General features: G+C 45.4%; 1 protein-coding gene across 13 annotated transcripts in view; it reads left to right on the forward strand.

Moving 5' to 3' along the window:
- The window catches only part of aplp2 (amyloid beta (A4) precursor-like protein 2), a 178,289-nt gene that overhangs the window by 146,009 nt on the left and 9,150 nt on the right, over positions 1–23,130 (forward strand). For 9 of the 13 annotated variants that reach the window (XM_055895141.1, XM_055895143.1, XM_055895154.1 and 6 more), the window contains 2 exons: positions 10,828–10,863; positions 22,562–22,644. In XM_055895141.1, the coding sequence (XP_055751116.1) occupies positions 10,828–10,863; positions 22,562–22,644 (119 nt within the window). The remainder of the gene's footprint in view (positions 1–10,827; positions 10,864–22,561; positions 22,645–23,130) is intronic. The other 4 variants (XM_055895149.1, XM_055895151.1, XM_055895153.1 and 1 more) reach the window with 1 other exon arrangement.

The raw sequence follows: 23,130 nt of genomic DNA on the forward strand, positions 1-23,130 counted from the left end.
CAGTATTGTAGACAGATAAAGCCTGGTCCTAGTACTGGACAGTATTGTAGACAGATAAAGCCTGGTCCTAGTCCTGGTACTGGGCAGTATTGTAGACAGATAAAGCCTGGTCCTGGTCCTAGTACTGGGCAGTATTGTAGACAGATAAAGCCTGGTCCTGGTACTGGGCAGTATTGTAGACAGATAAAGCCTGGTCCTAGTACTGGGCAGTATTGTAGACAGATAAAGCCTGGTCCTAGTACTGGGCAGTATTGTAGACAGATAAAGCCTAGTCCTAGTACTGGGCAGTATTGTAGACAGATAAAGCCTGGTCCTAGTACTGGGCAGTATTGTAGACAGATAAAGCCTAGTCCTAGTCCTAGTACTGGGCAGTATTGTAGACAGATAAAGCCTGGTCCTAGTCCTAGTACTGGGCAGTATTGTAGACAGATAAAGCCTGGTCCTAGTACTGGGCAGTATTGTAGACAGATAAAGCCTGGTCCTGGTCCTAGTACTGGGCAGTATTGTAGACAGATAAAGCCTGGTCCTAGTACTGGGCAGTATTGTAGACAGATAAAGCCTGGTCCTAGTACTGGGCAGTATTGTAGACAGATAAAGCCTGGTCCTAGTACTGTGCAGTATTGTAGACAGATAAAGCCTGGTCCTAGTACTGGGCAGTATTGTAGACAGATAAAGCCTGGTCCTAGTACTGGGCAGTATTGTAGACAGATTAAGCCTAGTCCTAGTCCTAGTACTGGGCAGTATTGTGGACAGATAAAGCCTGGTCCAAGTACTGGGCAGTATTGTAGACAGATAAAGCCTGGTCCTAGTACTGGGCAGTATTGTAGACAGATAAAGCCTGGTCCTAGTCCTAGTACTGGGCAGTATTGTAGACAGATAAAGCCTGGTCCTAGTACTGGGCAGTTTTGTAGACAGATAAAGCCTGGTCCTAGTCCTAGTACTGGGCAGTATTGTAGACAGATTAAGCCTGGTCCTAGTCCTAGTACTGGGCAGTATTGTAGACAGATTAAGCCTGGTCCTAGTCCTAGTACTGGGCAGTATTGTAGACAGATAAAGCCTGGTCCTAGTACTGGGCAGTATTGTAGACAGATAAAGCCTGGTCCTAGTACTGGGCAGTATTGTAGACAGATAAAGCCTGGTCCTAGTCTTAGTACTGGGCAGTATTGTAGACAGATAAAGCCTGGTCCTAGTCCTAGTACTGGGCAGTATTGTGGACAGATAAAGCCTGGTCCTAGTACTGGGCAGTATTGTAGACAGATTAAGCCTGGTCCTAGTACTGGGCAGTATTGTAGACAGATAAAGCCTGGTCCTAGTCCTAGTACTGGGCAGTATTGTAGACAGATAAAGCCTGGTCCTAGTCCTAGTACTGGGCAGTATTGTAGACAGCTAAAGCCTGGTCCTAGTCCTAGTACTGGGCAGTATTGTAGACAGATAAAGCCTGGTCCTAGTACTGGGCAGTATTGTAGACAGATAAAGCCTGGTCCTAGTACTGGGCAGTATTGTAGACAGATAAAGCCTGGTCCTAGTACTGGACAGTATTGTAGACAGATAAAGCCTGGTCCTAGTCCTGGTACTGGGCAGTATTGTAGACAGATAAAGCCTGGTCCTAGTCCTAGTACTGGGCAGTATTGTAGACAGATAAAGCCTGGTCCTGGTCCTAGTACTGGGCAGTATTGTAGACAGATAAAGCCTGGTCCTGGTACTGGGCAGTATTGTAGACAGATAAAGCCTGGTCCTAGTACTGGGCAGTATTGTAGACAGATAAAGCCTGGTCCTAGTACTGGGCAGTATTGTAGACAGATAAAGCCTAGTCCTAGTACTGGGCAGTATTGTAGACAGATAAAGCCTGGTCCTAGTACTGGGCAGTATTGTAGACAGATAAAGCCTAGTCCTAGTCCTAGTACTGGGCAGTATTGTAGACAGATAAAGCATGGTCCTAGTCCTAGTACTGGGCAGTATTGTAGACAGATAAAGCCTGGTCCTAGTCCTAGTACTGGGCAGTATTGTAGACAGATAAAGCCTGGTCCTAGTACTGGGCAGTATTGTAGACAGATTAAGCCTGGTCCTAGTCCTAGTACTGGGCAGTATTGTAGACAGATAAAGCCTGGTCCTAGTACTGGGCAGTATTGTAGACAGATAAAGCCTGGTCCTAGTACTGGGCAGTATTGTAGACAGATTAAGCCTGGTCCTAGTCCTAGTACTGGGCAGTATTGTGGACAGATAAAGCCTGGTCCTAGTACTGGGCAGTATTGTAGACAGATAAAGCCTGGTCCTAGTCCTAGTACTGGGCAGTATTGTAGACAGATAAAGCCTGGTCCTAGTCCTAGTACTGGGCAGTATTGTAGACAGATAAAGCCTGGTCCTAGTACTGGGCACTTTTGTAGACAAAGCCTGGTCCTAGTCCTAGTACTGGGCAGTATTGTGGACAGATAAAGCCTGGTCCTAGTACTGGGCAGTATTGTAGACAGATAAAGCCTGGTCCTAGTGCTGGGCAGTATTGTAGACAGATAAAGCCTGGTCCTAGTCCTAGTACTGGGCAGTATTGTAGACAGATAAAGCCTGGTCCTAGTCCTAGTACTGGGCAGTATTGTAGACAGATAAAGCCTGGTCCTAGTCCTAGTACTGGGCAGTATTGTAGACAGATAAAGCCTGGTCCTAGTACTGGGCAGTATTGTAGACAGATAAAGCCTAGTACTGGGCAGTATTGTAGACAGATAAAGCCTGGTCCTAGTCCTAGTACTGGGCAGTATTGTAGACAGATAAAGCCTGGTCCTAGTACTGGGCAGTATTGTAGACAGATAAAGCCTGGTCCTAGTACTGGGCAGTATTGTAGACAGATAAAGCCTGGTCCTAGTACTGGGCAGTATTGTAGACAGATAAAGCCTTGTCCTAGTACTGGGCAGTATTGTAGACAGATAAAGCCTGGTCCTAGTACTGGGCAGTATTGTAGACAGATAAAGCCTGGTCCTAGTACTGGGCAGTATTGTAGACAGATAAAGCCTGGTCCTGGGCAGTATTGTAGACAGATAAAGCCTGGTCCTAGTACTGGGCAGTATTGTAGACAGATAAAGCCTGGTCCTAGTACTGGGCAGTATTGTAGACAGATAAAGCCTAGTCCTAGTACTGGGCAGTATTGTAGACAGATAAAGCCTTGTCCTGGTCCTAGTACTGGGCAGTATTGTAGACAGATAAAGCCTGGTCCTAGTCCTAGTACTGGGCAGTATTGTAGACAGATAAAGCCTGGTCCTAATCCTAGTACTGGGCAGTATTGTAGACAGATAAAGCCTGGTCCTAGTCCTAGTACTGGGCAGTATTGTAGACAGATAAAGCCTGGTCCTAGTCCTAGTACTGGGCAGTATTGTAGACAGATAAAGCCTGGTCCTGGTCCTAGTACTGGGCAGTATTGTAGACAGATAAAGCCTGGTCCTGGTCCTAGTACTGGGCAGTATTGTAGACAGATAAAGCCTGGTCCTAGTACTGGGCAGTATTGTAGACAGATAAAGCCTGGTCCTAGTACTGGGCAGTATTGTAGACAGATAAAGCCTGGTCCTAGTACTGGGCAGTATTGTAGACAGATAAAGCCTGGTCCTAGTCCTAGTACTGGGCAGTATTGTAGACAGATAAAGCCTGGTCCTAGTACTGGGCAGTATTGTAGACAGATAAAGCCTGGTCCTAGTCCTAGTACTGGGCAGTATTGTAGACAGATAAAGCCTGGTCCTAGTCCTAGTACTGGGCAGTATTGTAGACAGATAAAGCCTGGTCCTAGTACTGGGCAGTATTGTAGACAGATAAAGCCTGGTCCTAGTCCTAGTACTGGGCAGTATTGTAGACAGATAAAGCCTGGTCCTAGTCCTAGTACTGGGCAGTATTGTAGACAGATAAAGCCTGGTCCTGGTCCTAGTACTGGGCAGTATTGTAGACAGATAAAGCCTGGTCCTAGTACTGGGCAGTATTGTAGACAGATAAAGCCTGGTCCTAGTACTGGGCAGTATTGTAGACAGATAAAGCCTGGTCCTAGTCCTAGTACTGGGCAGTATTGTAGACAGATAGAGCCTGGTCCTAGTCCTAGTACTGGGCTGTATTGTAGACAGATAAAGCCTGGTCCTAGTCCTGGGCAGTATTGTAGACAGATAAAGCCTGGTCCTGGTCCTAGTACTGGGCAGTATTGTATTCAGATAAAGCCTGGTCCTGGCCCTAGTACTGGGCAATATTGTAGACAGATAAAGCCTGGTCCTGGTCCTAGTACTGGGCAGTATTGTAGACAGATAAAGCCTGGTCCTGGTACTGGGCAGTATTGTAGACAGATAAAGCCTGGTCCTAGTACTGGGCAGTATTGTAGACAGATAAAGCCTGGTCCTAGTCCTAGTACTGGGCAGTATTGTAGACAGATAAAGCCTGGTCCTAGTACTGGGCAGTATTGTGGACAGATAAAGCCTGGTCCTAGTCCTAGTACTGGGCAGTATTGTAGACAGATAAAGCCTGGTCCTAGTACTGGGCAGTATTGTAGACAGATAAAGCCTGGTCCTGGTCCTAGTACTGGGCAGTATTGTAGACAGATAAAGCCTGGTATTAGTACTGGGCAGTATTGTAGACAGATAAAGCCTGGTCCTGGTACTGGGCAGTATTGTAGACAGATAAAGCCTGGTCCTAGTCCTAGTACTGGGCAGTATTGTAGACAGATAAAGCCTGGTCCTAGTCCTAGTACTGGGCAGTATTGTAGACAGATAAAGCCTGGTCCTAGTCCTAGTACTGGGCAGTATTGTAGACAGCTAAAGCCTGGTCCTAGTCCTAGTACTGGGCAGTATTGTAGACAGATAAAGCCTGGTCCTAGTACTGGGCAGTATTGTAGACAGATAAAGCCTGGTCCTAGTCCTAGTACTGGGCAGTATTGTAGACAGATAAAGCCTGGTCCTAGTCCTAGTACTGGGCAGTATTGTAGACAGATAAAGCCTGGTCCTAGTCCTAGTACTGGGCAGTATTGTAGACAGCTAAAGCCTGGTCCTAGTCCTAGTACTGGGCAGTATTGTAGACAGATAAAGCCTGGTCCTAGTACTGGGCAGTATTGTAGACAGATAAAGCCTAGTCCTAGTCCTAGTACTGGGCAGTATTGTAGACAGATAAAGCCTGGTCCTAGTACTGGGCAGTATTGTAGACAGATAAAGCCTGGTCCTAGTCCTAGTACTGGGCAGTATTGTAGACAGATAAAGCCTGGTCCTAGTCCTAGTACTGGGCAGTATTGTAGACAGATAAAGCCTGGTCCTAGTCCTAGTACTGGGCAGTATTGTAGACAGATAAAGCCTGTTATCAGTGTTACCTAAGTATAGAAGACACAACAACAGCATTGAACCTTGATGCACTGGAACACTGAGCTGTTCCACAGTTAGAGGGACACTAATGTCCTCTGTGTGACTGGAGGAGAGGAGGGATGATCAGAGGAGAGTGTTGTGCTAGATGTGGAGGCGTGTGGTGGTTGTGGCTCATATCTGAGCCAGCATGGCTCCCAGCCTTCAACATAATGCCATTGAAGTACAGAGAAACTCACAAGTCCTCCGGCTCTGCTGCAGCTAGAGCTGGAACAAAACATTAATACTGCTGCAGCTAGAGCTGGAACAAAACATTAATACTGCTGCAGCTAGAGCTGGAACAAAGCATTAATACTGCTGCAGCTAGAGCTGGAACAAAACATTAATACTGCTGCAGCTAGAGCTGGAACAAAACATTAATACTGCTGCAGCTAGAGTTGGAACAAAACATTACTACTGCTGCAGCTAGAGCTGGAACAAAACATTACTACTGCTGCAGCTAGAGCTGGAACAAAACATTACTACTGCTGCAGCTAGAGCTGGAACAAAACATTACTACTGCTGCAGCTAGAGCTGGAACAAAACATTACTACTGCTGCAGCTAGAGCTGGAACAAAACATTACTACTGCTGCAGCTAGAGCTGGAACAAAACATTACTACTGCTGCAGCTAGAGCTGGAACAAAACATTACTACTGCTGCAGCTAGAGCTGGAACAAAACATTACTACTGCTGCAGCTAGAGCTGGAACAAAACATTACTACTGGTGCAGCTAGAGCTGGAACAAAACATTACTACTGCTGCAGCTAGAGCTGGAACAAAACATTACTACTGCTGCAGCTAGAGCTGGAACAAAACATTACTACTGCTGCAGCTAGAGCTGGAACAAAACATTACTACTGGTGCAGCTAGAGCTGGAACAAAACATTGCTACTGCTGCAGCTAGAGCTGGAACAAAACATTACTACTGCTGCAGCTAGAGCTGGAACAAAACATTACTACTGCTGCAGCTAGAGCTGGAACAAAACATTACTACTGCTGCAGCTAGAGCTGGAACAAAACATTACTACTGCTCCAGCTAGAGCTGGAACAAAACATTACTACTGCTGCAGCTAGAGCTGGAACAAAACATTACTACTGCTGCAGCTAGAGCTGGAACAAAACATTACTACTGCTGCAGCTAGAGCTGGAACAAAACATTACTACTGCTGCAGCTAGAGCTGGAACAAAACATTACTACTGCTGCAGCTAGAGCTGGAACAAAACATTTAGAACATGACCACCAGCCTCTCCTCGTCAGTACTACTGCTGCAGCACCACCCTCGTTATCTCCTCGTCAGTACTACTGCTGCAGCACCGCCCTCGTTATCTCCTCGTCAGTACTGCTGCTGCAGCACCGCCCTCGTTATCTCCTCGTCAGTACTACTGCTGCAGCACCACCCTCGTTATCTCCTCGTCAGTACTACTGCTGCAATACCACCCTCGTTATCTCCTCGTCAGTACTCCTGCTGCAGCACCGCCCTCGTTATCTCCTCGTCAGTACTCCTGCTGCAGCACCACCCTCGTTATCTCCTCGTCAGTACTCCTGCTGCAGCACCGCCCTCGTTATCTCCTCGTCAGTACTACTGCTGCAGCACCACCCTCGTTATCTCCTCGTCAGTACTGCTGCTGCAGCACCGCCCTCGTTATCTCCTCGTCAGTACTACTGCTGCAGCACCACCCTCGTTATCTCCTCGTCAGTACTCCTGCTGCAGCACCGCCCTCGTTATCTCCTCGTCAGTACTACTGCTGCAGCACCGCCCTCGTTATCTCCTCGTCAGTACTGCTGCTGCAGCACCGCCCTCGTTATCTCCTCGTCAGTACTACTGTTGCAGCACCACCCTCGTTATCTCCTCGTCAGTACTGCTGCTGCAGCACCACCCTCGTTATCTCCTCGTCAGTACTGCTGCTGCAGCACCGCCCTCGTTATCTCCTCGTCAGTACTGCTGCTGCAGCACCGCCCTCGTTATTGCTCCCTTTATTCTCTGTCTCTCCCGTTACTGTCACACGCTGCTAACAAACTAAATATTTTAAACCTTCAATCAGAAACTAAAGCCAGGTAGTGATTGTTGCCAGGTAGGTAGTGATTGTTGCCAGCCAGGTAGTGATTGTTGCCAGCCAGGTAGTGATTGTTGCCAGCCAGGTAGTGATTGTTGCCAGCCAGGTAGTGATTGTTGCCAGCCAGGTAGTGATTGTTGCCAGCCAGGTAGTGATTGTTGCCAGCCAGGTAGTGATTGTTGCCAGCCAGGTAGTGATTGTTGCCAGGTGAGCGTTGCCAGGTAGGGAAAAATACAAGTTAGAACTAAATCCCAGATGAACATGGAACGACATGCCTCGGGGGGGATTTCAAGGTTATCATAGTTTTGTGATTTAATATTAGTTTTTATTTCTATCCGTTTTTAAATCTGTTTAGTTTGTTAGTTGGCAGACTTGATTTACTCGTTTTTATTTGGTTTCAGTTTGATATAAATGATTATTTAGATTTTATATTATTTAGTGTCAGTGACAGAAAGTAGCCTATGCGTGGGAGTCTAGGAGCTTGTCATTTATTTTGGGGGGGGATGTAGTAATTCATAAATTGACGGGCCAGGACCATAGACTTGGATAGACATCTCTGTATCGGCATGATGTCCTCTGTGAGCATGTGCAGTACCGTTGAGGCCAGCCAGGACCATAGACTTGGATAGACATCTCTGTATCGGCATGATGTCCTCTGTGAGCATGTGCAGTACCGTTGAGGCCAGCCAGGACCATAGACTTGGATAGACATCTCTGTATCGGCATGATGTCCTCTGTGAGCATGTGCAGTACCGTTGAGGCCAGCCAGGACCATAGACTTGGATAGACATCTCTGTATCGGCATGATGTCCTCTGTGAGCATGTGCAGTACCGTTGAGGCCAGCCAGGACCATAGACTTGGATAGACATCTCTGTATCGTCATGATGTCCTCTGTGAGCATGTGCAGTACCGTTGAGGCCATCTCTGTCTTGGAACTAGTTCATGTTCTTGATGACCCGGTTGTCACGACTCCAACCGGGTCATCAGGTGGGATCAGCAAGTGAAGTTTTAAAGTTCCGGCCAGTTGACTAAATCAAAATGGTGGAAGTCCTCAATGGCGCTGCCAATGCTAACAAAGACTTCTGGCCACTAGAGGACTCCATGGCTAGGAATGTTGGTTAGGTTTTAAATGATAAATGAATCCTAATGTTGGTTAGGGTTTAAATGATAAATGAATCCTAATGTTGGTTAGGTTTTAACCTGTCTAGGATGAGGGTGCCGCTAGCGGCACTCCCCCCCCACCCCCACTGAAAAGGCAGAGCCGCGAAATTCAAAAAAAATATTTTTTTAAAATATTTAACTTTCACACATTAAAGTCCAATACAGCTAATGAAAGACACAGATCTTGTGAATCCAGTCAACATGTCCGATTTTTAAAATGTTTTACAGGGAAGACACAATATGTAAAGATGTAAATCTATTAGCTAAAAACACATTAGCATAATCCACCATCTTTTATTTGTCCACCAACACCAGTAGCTATCACCAATTCGGCTAAACTAAGATATTTATAGCCCCTAACCAAGAAAAAAACTCATCAGATGACAGTCTGATAACATATTTATGGTATGGGATAGGTTTTGTTAGAAAAAAGTGCATATTTCAGGTAGATGGCATAGGTTACAATTGCACCCACCGTCACAAATGGACTAGAAAAACGTGTTTACCTACTTACTAATCATCAAACATTTCGTAAAAATACACAGCATACACTAATCGAAAGACACAGATCCTGTGAATACAGACAATATTTCAGATTTTCTAAGTGTCTTACAGCGAAAACACAATAAATCGTTATATTAGCATAGCACATGTGCAAACATTACCCCAGCATTAATTCTAGCCAAAGTGAGCGATAACGTAAACATCGCCAAAATATATTATTTTTTCACTAACCTTCTCAGAATTCTTCAGATGACACCCCTGTAACATCACATTACAACATGCATATACAGTCGTTCTGGTTTCTCAAGCCTGATGACAGTCGTCCACAGACAGATAATATTCTCTCCACCAATGCCTAGGATGCAGTGTTAGAAACCAGATCCACAGGCCTCAGGTTTGGATAAACAGCCATCCTTGCCTGTCAGAACTGGAGAGGTGACTCTGTAAACATGCCCCTTGACCTCTTCAAGGTATTTCCACAGCTCACACTGGGCAGGGTTGACCCTTCGCCTGGACAGTGATCTTAGAACACAGTCTTTAATGTGAGGAAGCAGCGGTTGAGAGGCTTGTTGGATTCATGGTGCCGGCGTCTTCCTGGCGTTCCTGCAGCTCCACGGCTGTACTCTCTGATTTGCTGACGTACAAAAGACTCTGCTCAAAAGACTCTGCTTCCCTTATCAGTGTCTCCATGTCTGTTGAGCGAAGTGGCAGAGACACACTCGGGTCTATCAAGCAAGCTGCTACAGGGGTTGAAGCTGCCAGAGGAGTCAGTGTGAATGTGAAGCCCTCCACACAGTGACTTCAGGAGAACCTGTACCAAACGTCCTGCAACACTAGTTGCCTCCACGGTTGAGACGTTGACACGGCAACACAGCAGGCAGCAACCGGCTGAACGTTTTGAAGTTGGTCGGTGTAGATTGCGAACGGCTCCAGGAACTTCACAAGATGTTCTAGCTTGGCCCAGTCACGCTCTGCCCTCGTCCTCAGATTTCTGCCCTCGTCCTCAGATTTCTGCCCTCGTCCTCAGATTTCTGCCCTCGTCCTCAGATTTCTGCCCTCGTCCTCAGATTTCTGCCCTCGTCCTCAGATTTCTGCCCTCGTCCTCAGATTTCTGCCCTCGTCCTCAGATTTCTGCCCTGTTAGCTAATGATCTTTTTATTTGAAACATCGCCATCTACTGGCAGCCTTTACCCACCAGATTCAGACGCTCGACAACCCTATTAGAAAAAAATGTAATACCTCATTTGATTTTTGCCAATAGTTTAGAATTTAAAAAACGAAACAATTTGTTTTTTATTTTATTTTGTTGTTCTCTTTTTAAATCTCTCTCTCTCTCTCTCTCTCTCTCTGTCTCTGTCTCTCTCTCTCTCTGTCTCTCTCTCTCTCTCTCTCTCTCTCTCTGTCTCTCTCTCTGTCTCTCTCTCACTCTCTCTCGGGCTCTCTTCTTTCTCTCTCTCTCTCTCTGTCTCTCTGTCTCTCTTCTCTCTCTCACTCTCTCTCTCGGGCTCTCTTCTTTCTCTCTCCCTCTCTCTCTCTCTCTCACTCTCTCTTTCTCTCTCTCTCTTTCTCTCTCTGTCGAGCGCTCTCTCTCTCTCGCTGTCTCTCGCTCTCTCTGAGATTAACTTGGGGTAAGCTTCCCTGCAGGAATCCTGCTCCATCGTTGAACACTGCTTGATAATCCTGCCTTTTCTCTTCTCACCAGGGTTTCTCTTTTCTCTTTCCGTTTCTTTCCCTTTTTCTGTTGCTCATTCCTGTTGCCTAGGCGATCTATCAGACTCCCCACGTGCCTTCAAGAAAGGTTGGTGTCTCTCCCTCTCCCTCTTATTTTCTCCATCTCCCCCTCTCCTCTTTCTTCCCTCCATCTCTCCCTCTCCTCTTTCTTCCCTCATCTCTCCCTCTCCTCTTTCTTCCCTCCATCTCCCCCTCTCCTCTTTCTTCCCTCCATCTTCCCCTCTCCTCTTTCTTCCCTCCATCTCCCCCTCTCCTCTTTCTTCCCTCCATCTCCCCCTCTCCTCTTTCTTCTCTCCATCTCCCCCTCTCCTCTTTCTTCTCTCCATCTCCCCTTCTCCTCTTTCTTCCCTCCATCTCCCCCTCTCCTCTTTCTTCCCTCCATCTCCCCCTCTCCTCTTTCTTCCCTCCATCTCTCCCTCTCCTCTTTCTTCCCTCCATCTCCCCCTCTCCTCTTTCTTCTCTCCATCTCCCCTTCTCCTCTTTCTTCCCTCCATCTCCCCCTCTCCTCTTTCTTCCCTCCATCTCCCCTCTCCTCTTTCTTCCCTCTCATTTCCCTCTCATCTCCCCCTCTCCTCTTTCTTCCCTCCATCTCTCCCTCTCCTCTTTCTTCCCTCCATCTCTCCCTCTCCTCTTTCTTCCCTCCATCTCCCCCTCTCCTCTTTCTTCCCTCCATCTCTCCCTCTCCTCTTTCTTCCCTCCATCTCTCCCTCTCCTCTTTCTTCCCTCCATCTCTCCCTCTCCTCTTTCTTCCCTCCATCTCCCCCTCTCCTCTTTCTTCCCTCCATCTCTCCCTCTCCTCTTTCTTCCCTCCATCTCTCCCTCTCCTCTTTCTTCCCTCCATCTCTCCCTCTCCTCTTTCTTCCCTCCATCTCTCCCTCTCCTCTTTCTTCCCTCCATCTCCCCCTCTCCTCTTTCTTCCCTCCATCTCTCCCTCTCCTCTTTCTTCCCTCCATCTCCCCCTCTCCTCTTTCTTCCCTCCATCTCTCCCTCTCCTCTTTCTTCCCTCCATCTCTCCCTCTCCTCTTTCTTCCCTCCATCTCTCCCTCTCCTCTTTCTTCCCTCCATCTCTCCCTCTCCTCTTTCTTCCCTCCATCTCCCCCTCTCCTCTTTCTTCCCTCCATCTCTCCCTCTCCTCTTTCTTCCCTCCATCTCCCCCTCTCCTCTTTCTTCCCTCCATCTCTCCCTCTCCTCTTTCTTCCCTCCATCTCTCCCTCTCCTCTTTCTTCCCTCCATCTCCCCCTCTCCTCTTTCTTCCCTCCATCTCTCCATCTCCTCTTTCTTCCCTCCATCTCTCCCTCTCCTCTTTCTTTCTTCCCTCCATCTCTCCCTCTCCTCTTTCTTTCTTCCCTCCATCTCTCCCTCTCCTCTTTCTTCCCTCCATCTCTCCCTCTCCTCTTTCTTCCCTCCATCTCTCCCTCTCCTCTTTCTTCCCTCCATCTCCCCCTCTCCTCTTTCTTCCCTCCATCTCTCCCTCTCCTCTTTCTTCCCTCCATCTCCCCCTCTCCTCTTTCTTCCCTCCATCTCCCCTCTCCTCTTTCTTCCCTCTCATTTCCCTCTCATCTCCCCCTCTCCTCTTTCTTTCTTCCCTCCATCTCTCCCTCTCCTCTTTCTTCCCTCCATCTCTCCCTCTCCTCTTTCTTCCCTCCATCTCTCCCTCTCCTCTTTCTTCCCTCCATCTCCCCTCTCCTCTTTCTTCCCTCTCATTTCCCTCTCATCTCCCCCTCTCCTCTTTCTTCCCTCCATCTCCCCCTCTCCTCTTTCTTCCCTCCATCTCTCCATCTCCTCTTTCTTCCCTCCATCTCCCCCTCTCCTCTGTCTTTCTTCCCTCCATCTCTCCCTCTCCTCTGTCTTTCTTCTCTCCCTCTCCTCTGTCTTTCTTCCCTCCATCTCCCCCTCTCCTCTTTCTTCCCTCCATCTCTCCCTCTCCTCTTTCTTCCCTCCATCTCTCCCTCTCCTCTTTCTTCCCTCCATCTCTCCCTCTCCTCTTTCTTTCTTCCCTCCATCTCTCCCTCTCCTCTTTCTTTCATCCCTCCATCTCCTCTTTCTTCCCTCCATCTCCTCTTTCTTCCCTCCATCTCCTCTTTCTTCCCTCCATCTCCTCTTTCTTCCCTCCATCTCTCCCTCTCCTCTTTCTTCCCTCCATCTCTCCTCTTTCTTCCCTCCATCTCTCCCTCTTTCTTCCCTCCATCTCTCCCTCTCCTCTGTCTTTCTTCCCTCCATCTCTCCCTCTCCTCTGTCTTTCTTCTCTCCCTCTCCTCTGTCTTTCTTCCCTCCATCTCCCCCTCTCCTCTTTCTTCCCTCCATCTCTCCCTCTCCTCTTTCTTCCCTCCATCTCTCCCTCTCCTCTTTCTTTCTTCCCTCCATCTCTCCCTCTCCTCTTTCTTTCATCCCTCCATCTCCTCTTTCTTCCCTCCATCTCCTCTTTCTTCCCTCCATCTCCTCTTTCTTCCCTCCATCTCTCCCTCTCCTCTTTCTTCCCTCCATCTCCCCCTCTCCTCTTTCTTCCCTCCATCTCTCCATCTCCTCTTTCTTCCCTCCATCTCCCCCTCTCCTCTGTCTTTCTTCCCTCCATCTCTCCCTCTCCTCTGTCTTTCTTCTCTCCCTCTCCTCTGTCTTTCTTCCCTCCATCTCCCCCTCTCCTCTTTCTTCCCTCCATCTCTCCCTCTCCTCTTTCTTCCCTCCATCTCTCCCTCTCCTCTTTCTTCCCTCCATCTCTCCCTCTCCTCTTTCTTTCTTCCCTCCATCTCTCCCTCTCCTCTTTCTTTCATCCCTCCATCTCCTCTTTCTTCCCTCCATCTCCTCTTTCTTCCCTCCATCTCCTCTTTCTTCCCTCCATCTCCTCTTTCTTCCCTCCATCTCTCCCTCTCCTCTTTCTTCCCTCCATCTCTCCTCTTTCTTCCCTCCATCTCTCCCTCTTTCTTCCCTCCATCTCTCCCTCTCCTCTGTCTTTCTTCCCTCCATCTCTCCCTCTCCTCTGTCTTTCTTCTCTCCCTCTCCTCTGTCTTTCTTCCCTCCATCTCCCCCTCTCCTCTTTCTTCCCTCCATCTCTCCCTCTCCTCTTTCTTCCCTCCATCTCTCCCTCTCCTCTTTCTTTCTTCCCTCCATCTCTCCCTCTCCTCTTTCTTTCATCCCTCCATCTCCTCTTTCTTCCCTCCATCTCCTCTTTCTTCCCTCCATCTCCTCTTTCTTCCCTCCATCTCTCCCTCTCCTCTTTCTTCCCTCCATCGAAACATCACTATTTTCTGTTTCTCCTATTCTATTTCAGTCCCCTCTCTATTAATTATCCATTCAACTGTTATGATTACCCACAAGGGGGGTGGGGGAATCACGTGTCAAATAACAGTCTGGTCAAAAGTAGGGCCCTAATAGGGTATCAAAGGTAGGGCCCTAGTAGGGTATCAAAGGTAGGGCCCTAGTAGGGTATCAAAGGTAGGGCCCTAGTAGGGTATCAAAGGTAGGGCCCTAGTAGGGTATCAAAGGTAGGGCCCTAGTAGGGTATCAAAGGTCGGGCCCTAGTAGGGTATCAAAGGTCGGGCCCTAGTAGGGTATCAAAGGTCGGGCCCTAGTAGGGTATCAAAGGTCGGGCCCTAGTAGGGTATCAAAGGTCGGGCCCTAGTAGGGTATCAAAGGTAGGGCCCTAGTAGGGTATCAAAAGTAGGGGACTACATTTGGGTTCCCGAGTGGCACAGCGGTCTAAGACACTGGATCTCAGTGCAAGAGGCATCACTACAGTCCCTGGTTCAAATCCCGGCTGTACACCCGGCCGTGATTGGGGGTCCCGTAGGGCGGCGCACAATTGGCCCAGCGTCGTCCGGGTTAGGCCGTAATTGTAATTAAGAATTTGTTCTTAACTGACTTTCCTAGTTTTTAATTAAAGGTTCAATAATAATAAACATAGTGAGTAGGGCATCTATAGGGACACTAGAGACTATAGGGACACTAGAGGCTATTGGGACACTAGAGGCTATAGGGACACTAGAGGCTATAGGGACACTAGAGGCTATAGGGACACTAGAGGCTATAGGGACACTAGAGGCTATAGGGACACTAGAGGCTATAGGGACACTAGAGGCTATAGGGACACTAGAGGCTATAGGGACACTAGAGACTATAGGGACACTAGAGACTATAGGGACACTAGAGGCTATAGGGACACTAGAGGCTATAGGGACACTAGAGACCGTCCTATACAATGTTATTTCTATGTCTGGAGCTCTCTGTCGCTCTGTCTCTGTCGCTCTTTGTCTCTCTGTCTCTGTCTCTCTGTCTCTGTCTCTCTGGCTCTGGTTCTGTCGCTCCCGGTCTCGCTCTCCCTATCGCTCCGTCTCGATCGGTCTCTCGCTCTGTGTAAAGAGACTAGAGAAACCATTTTTTCTCCACTTCTCCTCTCTCCCAAGTCGTCATCACATCCTCAGTCCATTTATCAAAGTCCTTTTCCTAATTGTTTCACCCAGTCTCCTTCGGTCTGTTCCCTCCGACCCCTCTCTCCTTCCCTGCCGCTCTGCTATGAGCAGCTCTGTCTGGAGCGGAGGGTTCCACTGATCCACAGGCAGGCGCAAAGTGGCCCATTTTCTCTACTGTCAGACGGAATGAGAGGGGGACTTATGTCTGATTTGGGTTTAACATGGTGCTCTAGCTGGACTGTGTACGGTCAATCACAGAACCTTGTTTGCACTCTAAATTACCCCCAATATAGTGCACTACTACAGGGCCCATAGGGTTCACTGTGTAGGGAATTAGTGCTGCCATTTGAGACTGGCCCTATATGACCTCTGTTAATATTCTAGATAAAAGCCAGGGTCTTCTCTGTTAATATTCTAGATAAAAGCCAGGGTCTTCTCTGTCAATATTCTAGTTAAAAGCCAGGGCCTTCTCTGTTAATATTCTAGATAAAAGCCAGGGTCTTCTCTGTTAATATTCTAGATAAAAGCCAGGGTCTTCTCTGTCAATATTCTAGATAAAAGCCAGGGCCTGCTCTGTTAATATTCTAGATAAAAGCCAGGGTCTTCTCTGTTAATATTCTAGATAAAAGCCAGGGCCTTCTCTGTTAATATTCTAGATAAAAGCCAGGGCCTTTTCTGTTAATATTCTAGATAAAAGCCAGGGCCTTCTCTGTTAATATTCTAGATAAAAGCCAGGGTCTTCTCTGTTAATATTCTAGATAAAAGCCAGGGCCTTCTCTGTTAATATTCTAGATAAAAGCCAGGGTCTTCTCTGTTAGTAATCTAGATAAAAGCCAGGGCCTTCTCTGTTAGTAATCTAGATAAAAGCCAGGGCCTTCTCTGTTAATATTCTAGATAAAAGCCAGGGCCTTCTCTGTTAATATTCTAGATAAAAGCCAGGGCCTTTTCTGTTAATATTCTAGATAAAAGCCAGGGCCTTCTCTGTTAATATTCTAGATAAAAGCCAGGGCCTTCTCTGTTAATATTCTAGATAAAAGCCAGGGCCTTCTCTGTTAATATTCTAGATAAAAGCCAGGGTCTTCTGTTAATACTCTAGATAAAAGCCAGGGCCTTCTCTGTTAATATTCTAGATAAAAGCCAGGGCCTTCTCTGTTAATATTCTAGATAAAAGCCAGGGCCTTCTCTGTTAATATTCTAGATAAAAGCCAGGGTCTTCTGTTAATATTCTAGATAAAAGCCAGGGCCTTTTCTGTTAATATTCTAGATAAAAGCCAGGGCCTTCTCTGTTAATATTCTAGATAAAAGCCAGGGCCTTCTCTGTTAATATTCTAGATAAAAGCCAGGGCCTTTTCTGTTAATATTCTAGATAAAAGCCAGAGCCTTTTCTGTTAATATTCTAGATAAAAGCCAGGGCCTTCTCTGTTAATATTCTAGATAAAAGCCAGGGTCTTCTCTGTTAATATTCTAGATAAAAGCCAGGGCCTTTTCTGTTAATATTCTAGATAAAAGCCAGAGCCTTTTCTGTTAATATTCTAGATAAAAGCCAGGGCCTTCTCTGTTAATATTCTAGATAAAAGCCAGGGCCTTCTCTGTTAATATTCTAGATAAAAGCCAGGGTCTTCTCTGTTAATATTCTAGATAAAAGCCAGGGTCTTCTCTGTTAATATTCTAGATAAAAGCCAGGGTCTTCTCTGTTAATATTCTAGATAAAAGCCAGGGCCTTCTCTGTTAATATTCTAGATAAAAGCCAGGGTCTTCTCTGTTAATATTCTAGATAAAAGCCAGGGTCTTCTCTGTTAATATTCTAGATAAAAGCCAGGGTCTTCTCCTGGTACAATAGCTTCTGCTGTGTTGTGATGGCAACACACCTGTGCAGTGAACTGTAGCTGTGTCTGTCTGCATTTTCATTGCTTGTGTTTTGTTGTTGTTGTCTTGTCGAACCAACCGCTGGCTAGTCAACAGATGAACCTATTAGCCTCGTGCTCCTGTGACACTGTGTGATGGCACGTACACTAACAGATACGGACAGTGTCTCTGCTCTGACATCAGCTCTGCAGCGGTTAACCATCAACAGGGTTAGGGAGTAACAGATTACAAACTAATATACAGTGGGGAGAACAAGTATTGGACACACTGACGATTTTACAGGTTTTCCTACTTACAAAGCATATAGAGGTCTGTCATTTGTATCATAGGTACACTTCAACTGTGAGAGACGGAATCTAAAACAAAAATCCAGAAAATCACATTGTATGATTTTTAAGTAATTAATTTGCATTTTATTGCATGACATGAGTATTTGATCACCTACCAACCAGTAAGAATTCCGGCTCTCACAGACCTGTTAGTTTTTCTTTAAGAAGCCCTTTTTCTTTAAGAAGCCCTCCTGTTCAATTATTAGAAAATGGAAGAAGTTCAAGATGACGGTCAATCACCTTCGGTCTGGGGCTCCATGCAAGGTCTCACCTCGTGGGGCATCAATGATCATGAGGAAGGTGAGGGATCAGCCCAGAACTACACGGCAGGACCTGGTCAATGACCTGAAGAGAGCTGGAACCGCAGTCTCAAAGAAAACCATTAGTAACACACTACGCAGTCACGGATCCCCCTGCTCAAGCCAGCGCATGTCCAGGCCCATCTGAAGTTTGCCAATGACCATCTGGATGATCCAGAGGAAGAATGGGAGGAGGTCATGTGGTCTGATGAGACAAAAATAGAGCTTTTTGGTCTAAACTCCACTCGCCGTGTTTGGAGGAGTAAGAAGGATGAGTACAACCCCAAGAACACCATCCCAATCGTGAAGCATGGAGGTGGAAACATTCTTTGGGGATGCTTTTCTGCAAAGGGGACAGGACGACTGCACCGTATTGAGGGGAGGATGGATGGGGCCATGTATCGCGAGATCTTGGCCAACAACCTCCTTCCCTCAGTAAGAGCATTGAAGATGGGTCGTGGCTGGGTCTTCCAGCATGACAACGACCCGAAACACACAGCCAGGGCAACTAAGGAGTGGCTCCGTAAGAAGCATCTCAAGGTCCTGGAGTGGCCTAGCCAGTCTCCAGACCTGAACCCAATAGAAAATCTTTGGAGGGAGCTGTATTGCCCAGCGACAGCCCCGAAACCTGAAGGATCTGGAGAAGGTCTGTATGGAGGAGTGGGCCAAAATCCCTGCTGCAGTGTGTGCAAACCTGGTCAAGAACTACAGGAAACGTATGATCTCTGTAATTGCAAACAAAGGTTTCTGTACCAAATATTAAGTTCTGCTTTTCTGATGTATCAAATACTTATGTCATGCAATAAAATGCAAATGAATTACTTAAAAATCATACAATGTGATTTTCTGCATTTTTGTTTTAGATTCCGTCTCTCACAGTTGAAGTGTACCTATGATAAAAATTACAGACCTCTACATGCTTTGTAAGTAGGAAACACTGCCCATTTTGCAGGTTATCAAATACTTGTTCTCCCCACTGTATATATTATCCGTTACGTGACCAGCAAAACTATTGTACTCAGATTACAGATACTTTTGAAAAACTAGCTGATTACTGAGAGGATTACTTTTAAATTCAGGATGTTTGCGGGGAAAAAATCTTTGACACTTCTCTGTTTTCTCAATAACATTCAAATCAGCGTTGAATAAAGGCGCAAGTTTAAGTTTGTTCCACCTGAGTGAGTCTGACCACCAATCAGAGACCACTATGGTGACACACCAAATGATGACCACCAATCAGAGACCGCTGTGATGACACACCAACTGATGACCACCAATCAGAGACCACTATGATGACCCACCAAATGATGACCACCAATCAGAGTGGTGATCATTTTGTTACTGTTTATGTTTCATCTGTGGATTTGCCCTTTATGGTTGAATTCAAAATGTCACCAACTAAAAAGTCAACAATAGGCCTGTAGCAAATGCAGCATGTGACACTCATTTATCACCTGTAAACAGAACTTTATGACCTGTAAACAGAACTTTATGACATGTAAACAGAACTTTATGACATGTAAACAGAACTTTATGACATGTAAACAGAACTTTATGACATGTAAACAGAACTTTATGACATGTAAACAGAACTTTATGACATGTAAACAGAACTTTATGACATGTAAACAGAACTTTATGACATGTAAACAGAACTTTATGACATGTAAACAGAATTTTTCAGTTGGGCTCAAAGCCATTCCATGAACACAGCATGTATTTTTCAACTCGAATCAATGAGCCCAATCAGTCGTCCGTGACAACACAATCATAATCAACACAGTACGACTGGCTAATAAGTCCTTAGTTTTGGGGTCATACTCTGGTAACACAACTTCCATATAAGTCCTGTTCTTGAGGATCAAAGGGTGTAACATTTACTGTAATGACTGGAATTCAGATAGACTTTGGTTTTTAACGTGAAGATATAATTTAATCATATTATTATATGTAGTAGGAAGCGATGGGTTAGAAGAAGCCTACATAACCAACCCATAAAGTAAAATTTAACATCCATATATGGTCGGCTATGTAAACTTTAACATTGATTTATCCTGCAATTGATGTCGTTCAATTGGTAACATACATGTTTGTCTTCCTCTAATGCTTCTTAAAGGGGACAGTCATCTAAAAAGTAACTGAATGTAATCAGATTACATCACTGAGTTTGGGTAATCTAAAAGTTACGTTACTGATTAAAATGTTGGGACAGGTAACTAGTAACGGATTACATTTAGAAGGTAACCTAGACAACCCTGACAATCAACACAGACTATTGTTCTCCACTAAGACCAATCATTCAGTAATGGTCTTAACCCTGACCCTCTCTCTCTGTCTCTCTCTCTGTCTCTGACTGTCTCTCTCCCTCTCTGTCTTTTTCTCTCTCTCTCTGTCTCTGTCTCTCTCTGACTGTCTCTCTCTCTGACTGTCTCTCTCTCTGTCTCTCTCTCTCTCTGACTGTCTCTCTCTCTGTCTCTCTGTCTCCTCTCTCTCTCTGTCTCCTCTCTCTCTCTGTCTCTGTCTGTCTTCAGCCCTCTCAATTCAATTCAAGGGGCTTTATTGGCATGGGAAACATGTGTTAACATTGCCAAAGCAAGTGAGGTAATAATAATATACAAAAGTGAAATAAACAATAAAAATTAACAGTAAACATTAAACATACAGAAGTTTCAAAACAATAAAGACATTACAAATGTCATATTATATATATACAGTGTTGTAACAATGTACAAATGGTTAAAGCACACAAGTTTAAATAAGCATAAATATGGGTTGTATTTACAATGGTGTTTGTTCTTCACTGGTTGCCCTTTTCTTGTGGCAACAGGTCACAAATCTTGCAGCTGTGATGAACACTGTGGTATTTCACCCAGTAGATATGGGAGTTTATCAAAATTGGATTTGTTTTCGAATTCTTTGTGGATCTGTGTAATCTGAGGGAAATATGTGTCTCTAATCTGGTCATACATTGGGCAGGAGGTTAGGAAGTGCAGCTCAGTTTCTGTTACACCCCTGAAAAAGGGCGAAAGAATCACAATTGTGATACGGAATGTTTACTTATTGAGAACTTTTTAGTGCAATCAGTTTACATAAGTAACACATTTTACAGAATAACAGATCTACAGGAAATAGATCGTTTTGTAGGGTACAAGGCTTATTCAAGTCACAACAGTATACACTGTACATCACTGAAACAAATACTATTTCCAATATATAATATAATAATATAAGCTTTAACTCAGTAAACCATAACTCAATTTATCAACAGGCAATAAAGTGTTTGAAAAACCATTATACAAATAACACCGCAAAATATATTATTAACAATGCACCTGTTCATTCACAATCGACATAAAATGGCAGCTACGTAGCAGTACCTAGCAGTACGAAGCTAGCTGCAACCGAGCAGGGCTCATATTACTCTCTGCAAACCCAACGAACCTCCTCAATATGTTACTAAAACAAACCTTAAACACTCTTGACATGTTACCAAGTTATTACATTTAAATTACTCTTTTTAATCATCAATAACGTACCTGAAAAAGGGGGAAAGAATCACAATTGTGATACGGAATGTTTACTTATTGAGAACTTTTTAGTGCAATGAGAAAAAGACCACGAATTCTCTGTGAACTTGAGTGGAGACCAGAGCAATCGATCTCAGGCTCATAGATTAAGAGCATTTAGTAGATCACAGATTAACACTTTTACCCACGATAACATAAAGTAATCAACATAACGTTTACACATTCCCCTCACAATTCGTACCCTTTGTATGCTTGACGGATTTTAACACAATTATAGAAATGTTATCAATCTATCAACTAATACTGAATGCATGATCTTCTTAACCTTAGATGTTTTAAGATCCTCACATACTATGAATTTACTAATACTGTTTAATGTATAACAGGCTATTAGTATTTCCTTTAACCTGTCACACTTCCACCTCATTTTGTGGGCAGTGTGCACATAGCCTGTCTTCTCTTGAGAGCCATGTCTGCCTACGGCGGCCTTTCTCAATAGCAAGGCTATGTTCACTGAGTCTGTACATAGTCAAAGCTTTCCTTAAGTTTGGGTCAGTCACAGTGGTCAGGTATTCTGCCACTGTGTACTCTCTGTTTAGGGCCAAATAGCATTCTAGTTTGCTCTGTTTTTTTGTTAATTCTTTCCAATGTGTCGAGTAATTATCTTTTTGTTTTCTCATGATTTGGTTGGGTCTAATTGTGCTGTTGTCCTGGGGCTCTGTGGGGTGTGTTTGTGAACAGAGCCCTAGGACCATCTCTCTCTCTCTCTCTCTCTACATCTGTCTCTCTCCGTTAATTTATTCATGGTGTATCTTCTTTGTGTGTATTCTATGTTATTTATTTACCGTCTGGTCCCTAGCTTCGTATTTGACTCTATACTCCAGTTTGTGTGGCACCCAGTAGATTCTATAAGACTGAACTGAGTTCTGGAAGTTGTTTTTAATGAAGAAGGTCAAAGGACACTGAGTTTAGAGTATGGAACTGTTTCCTGTGAAGCTAAAGACGAAGCCTGAGGCTCTACACAGAGGATGGCGCAACTATTAAAAATGTGGTATATTGAAGCAAGAATTTGATTCGAACAATATCATCAGTGAGTCCAGTTGGACTACAGTCACACAACCCACTGTCTCCTTCTCTGTTTTCTGTTCCTCTAATCCCTGACCTCGAACCTCTCTCTCTCTCTCTGTTTTCTGTTCCTCTAATCCCTGACCTCGAACCTCTCTCTCTCTGTCTCTCTCTCTCTCGCTACCTCTCCCTCTGTCTCTATCTCTCTCTCTCTCTCTGTCTCTCTCTGTCTCTCTCTGTCTCTCTCTCTCTGTCTCTCTCTCCTGCCCCCTACAGGTTCAGGGATGTACGGCCAGGACGGGCTGATCGGCGCCGAGGAGAGGATCATCAACAGCATGCCCAAGATCAACAACAACATGGTGAGAGATCTGTCTGCCTGGCCGCCTGTCTGGCCGTCTGCCTGGCCGCCTGCCTGTATTTTTCTGACTGTCCGTCCGTCCGTCTTTCACCGCTATAGACATCTTGTGTACAGTATAACTTCAATGGTAACCGCACAAGTCAGAGTAGACTGCTGATCACCTGATCAATAATCAATGATAGTGGACAGTGTCTGAGATCCCCTCTTCTCAACTTAATGTCCTTCTGCTCCTTAAATACAGTTCCTTCAGAACGTATTTACACGTTGTTGTCGTTACAACCTGAATTCAAAATGGAGGACATTTGAGATTTGATGTCATTGATCTACACACAAAAGCCCGTAACGTAAAAGTAGAATTTACGTTTTTAGAAATGTTTACAAATTAATAAAAGCTGAAAGGGGGAACGGTGGGGTACCTAGTCAGTTGTAAAACTGAATGCCTTCAGCATTTTAACCCAACCCCCTCGGAATCAGAGAGGTGCGGTGG

Source organism: Salvelinus fontinalis, chromosome 33, assembly GCF_029448725.1.
Source record: "Salvelinus fontinalis isolate EN_2023a chromosome 33, ASM2944872v1, whole genome shotgun sequence".
In the NCBI taxonomy this organism is placed as follows: domain Eukaryota; kingdom Metazoa; phylum Chordata; class Actinopteri; order Salmoniformes; family Salmonidae; genus Salvelinus; species Salvelinus fontinalis.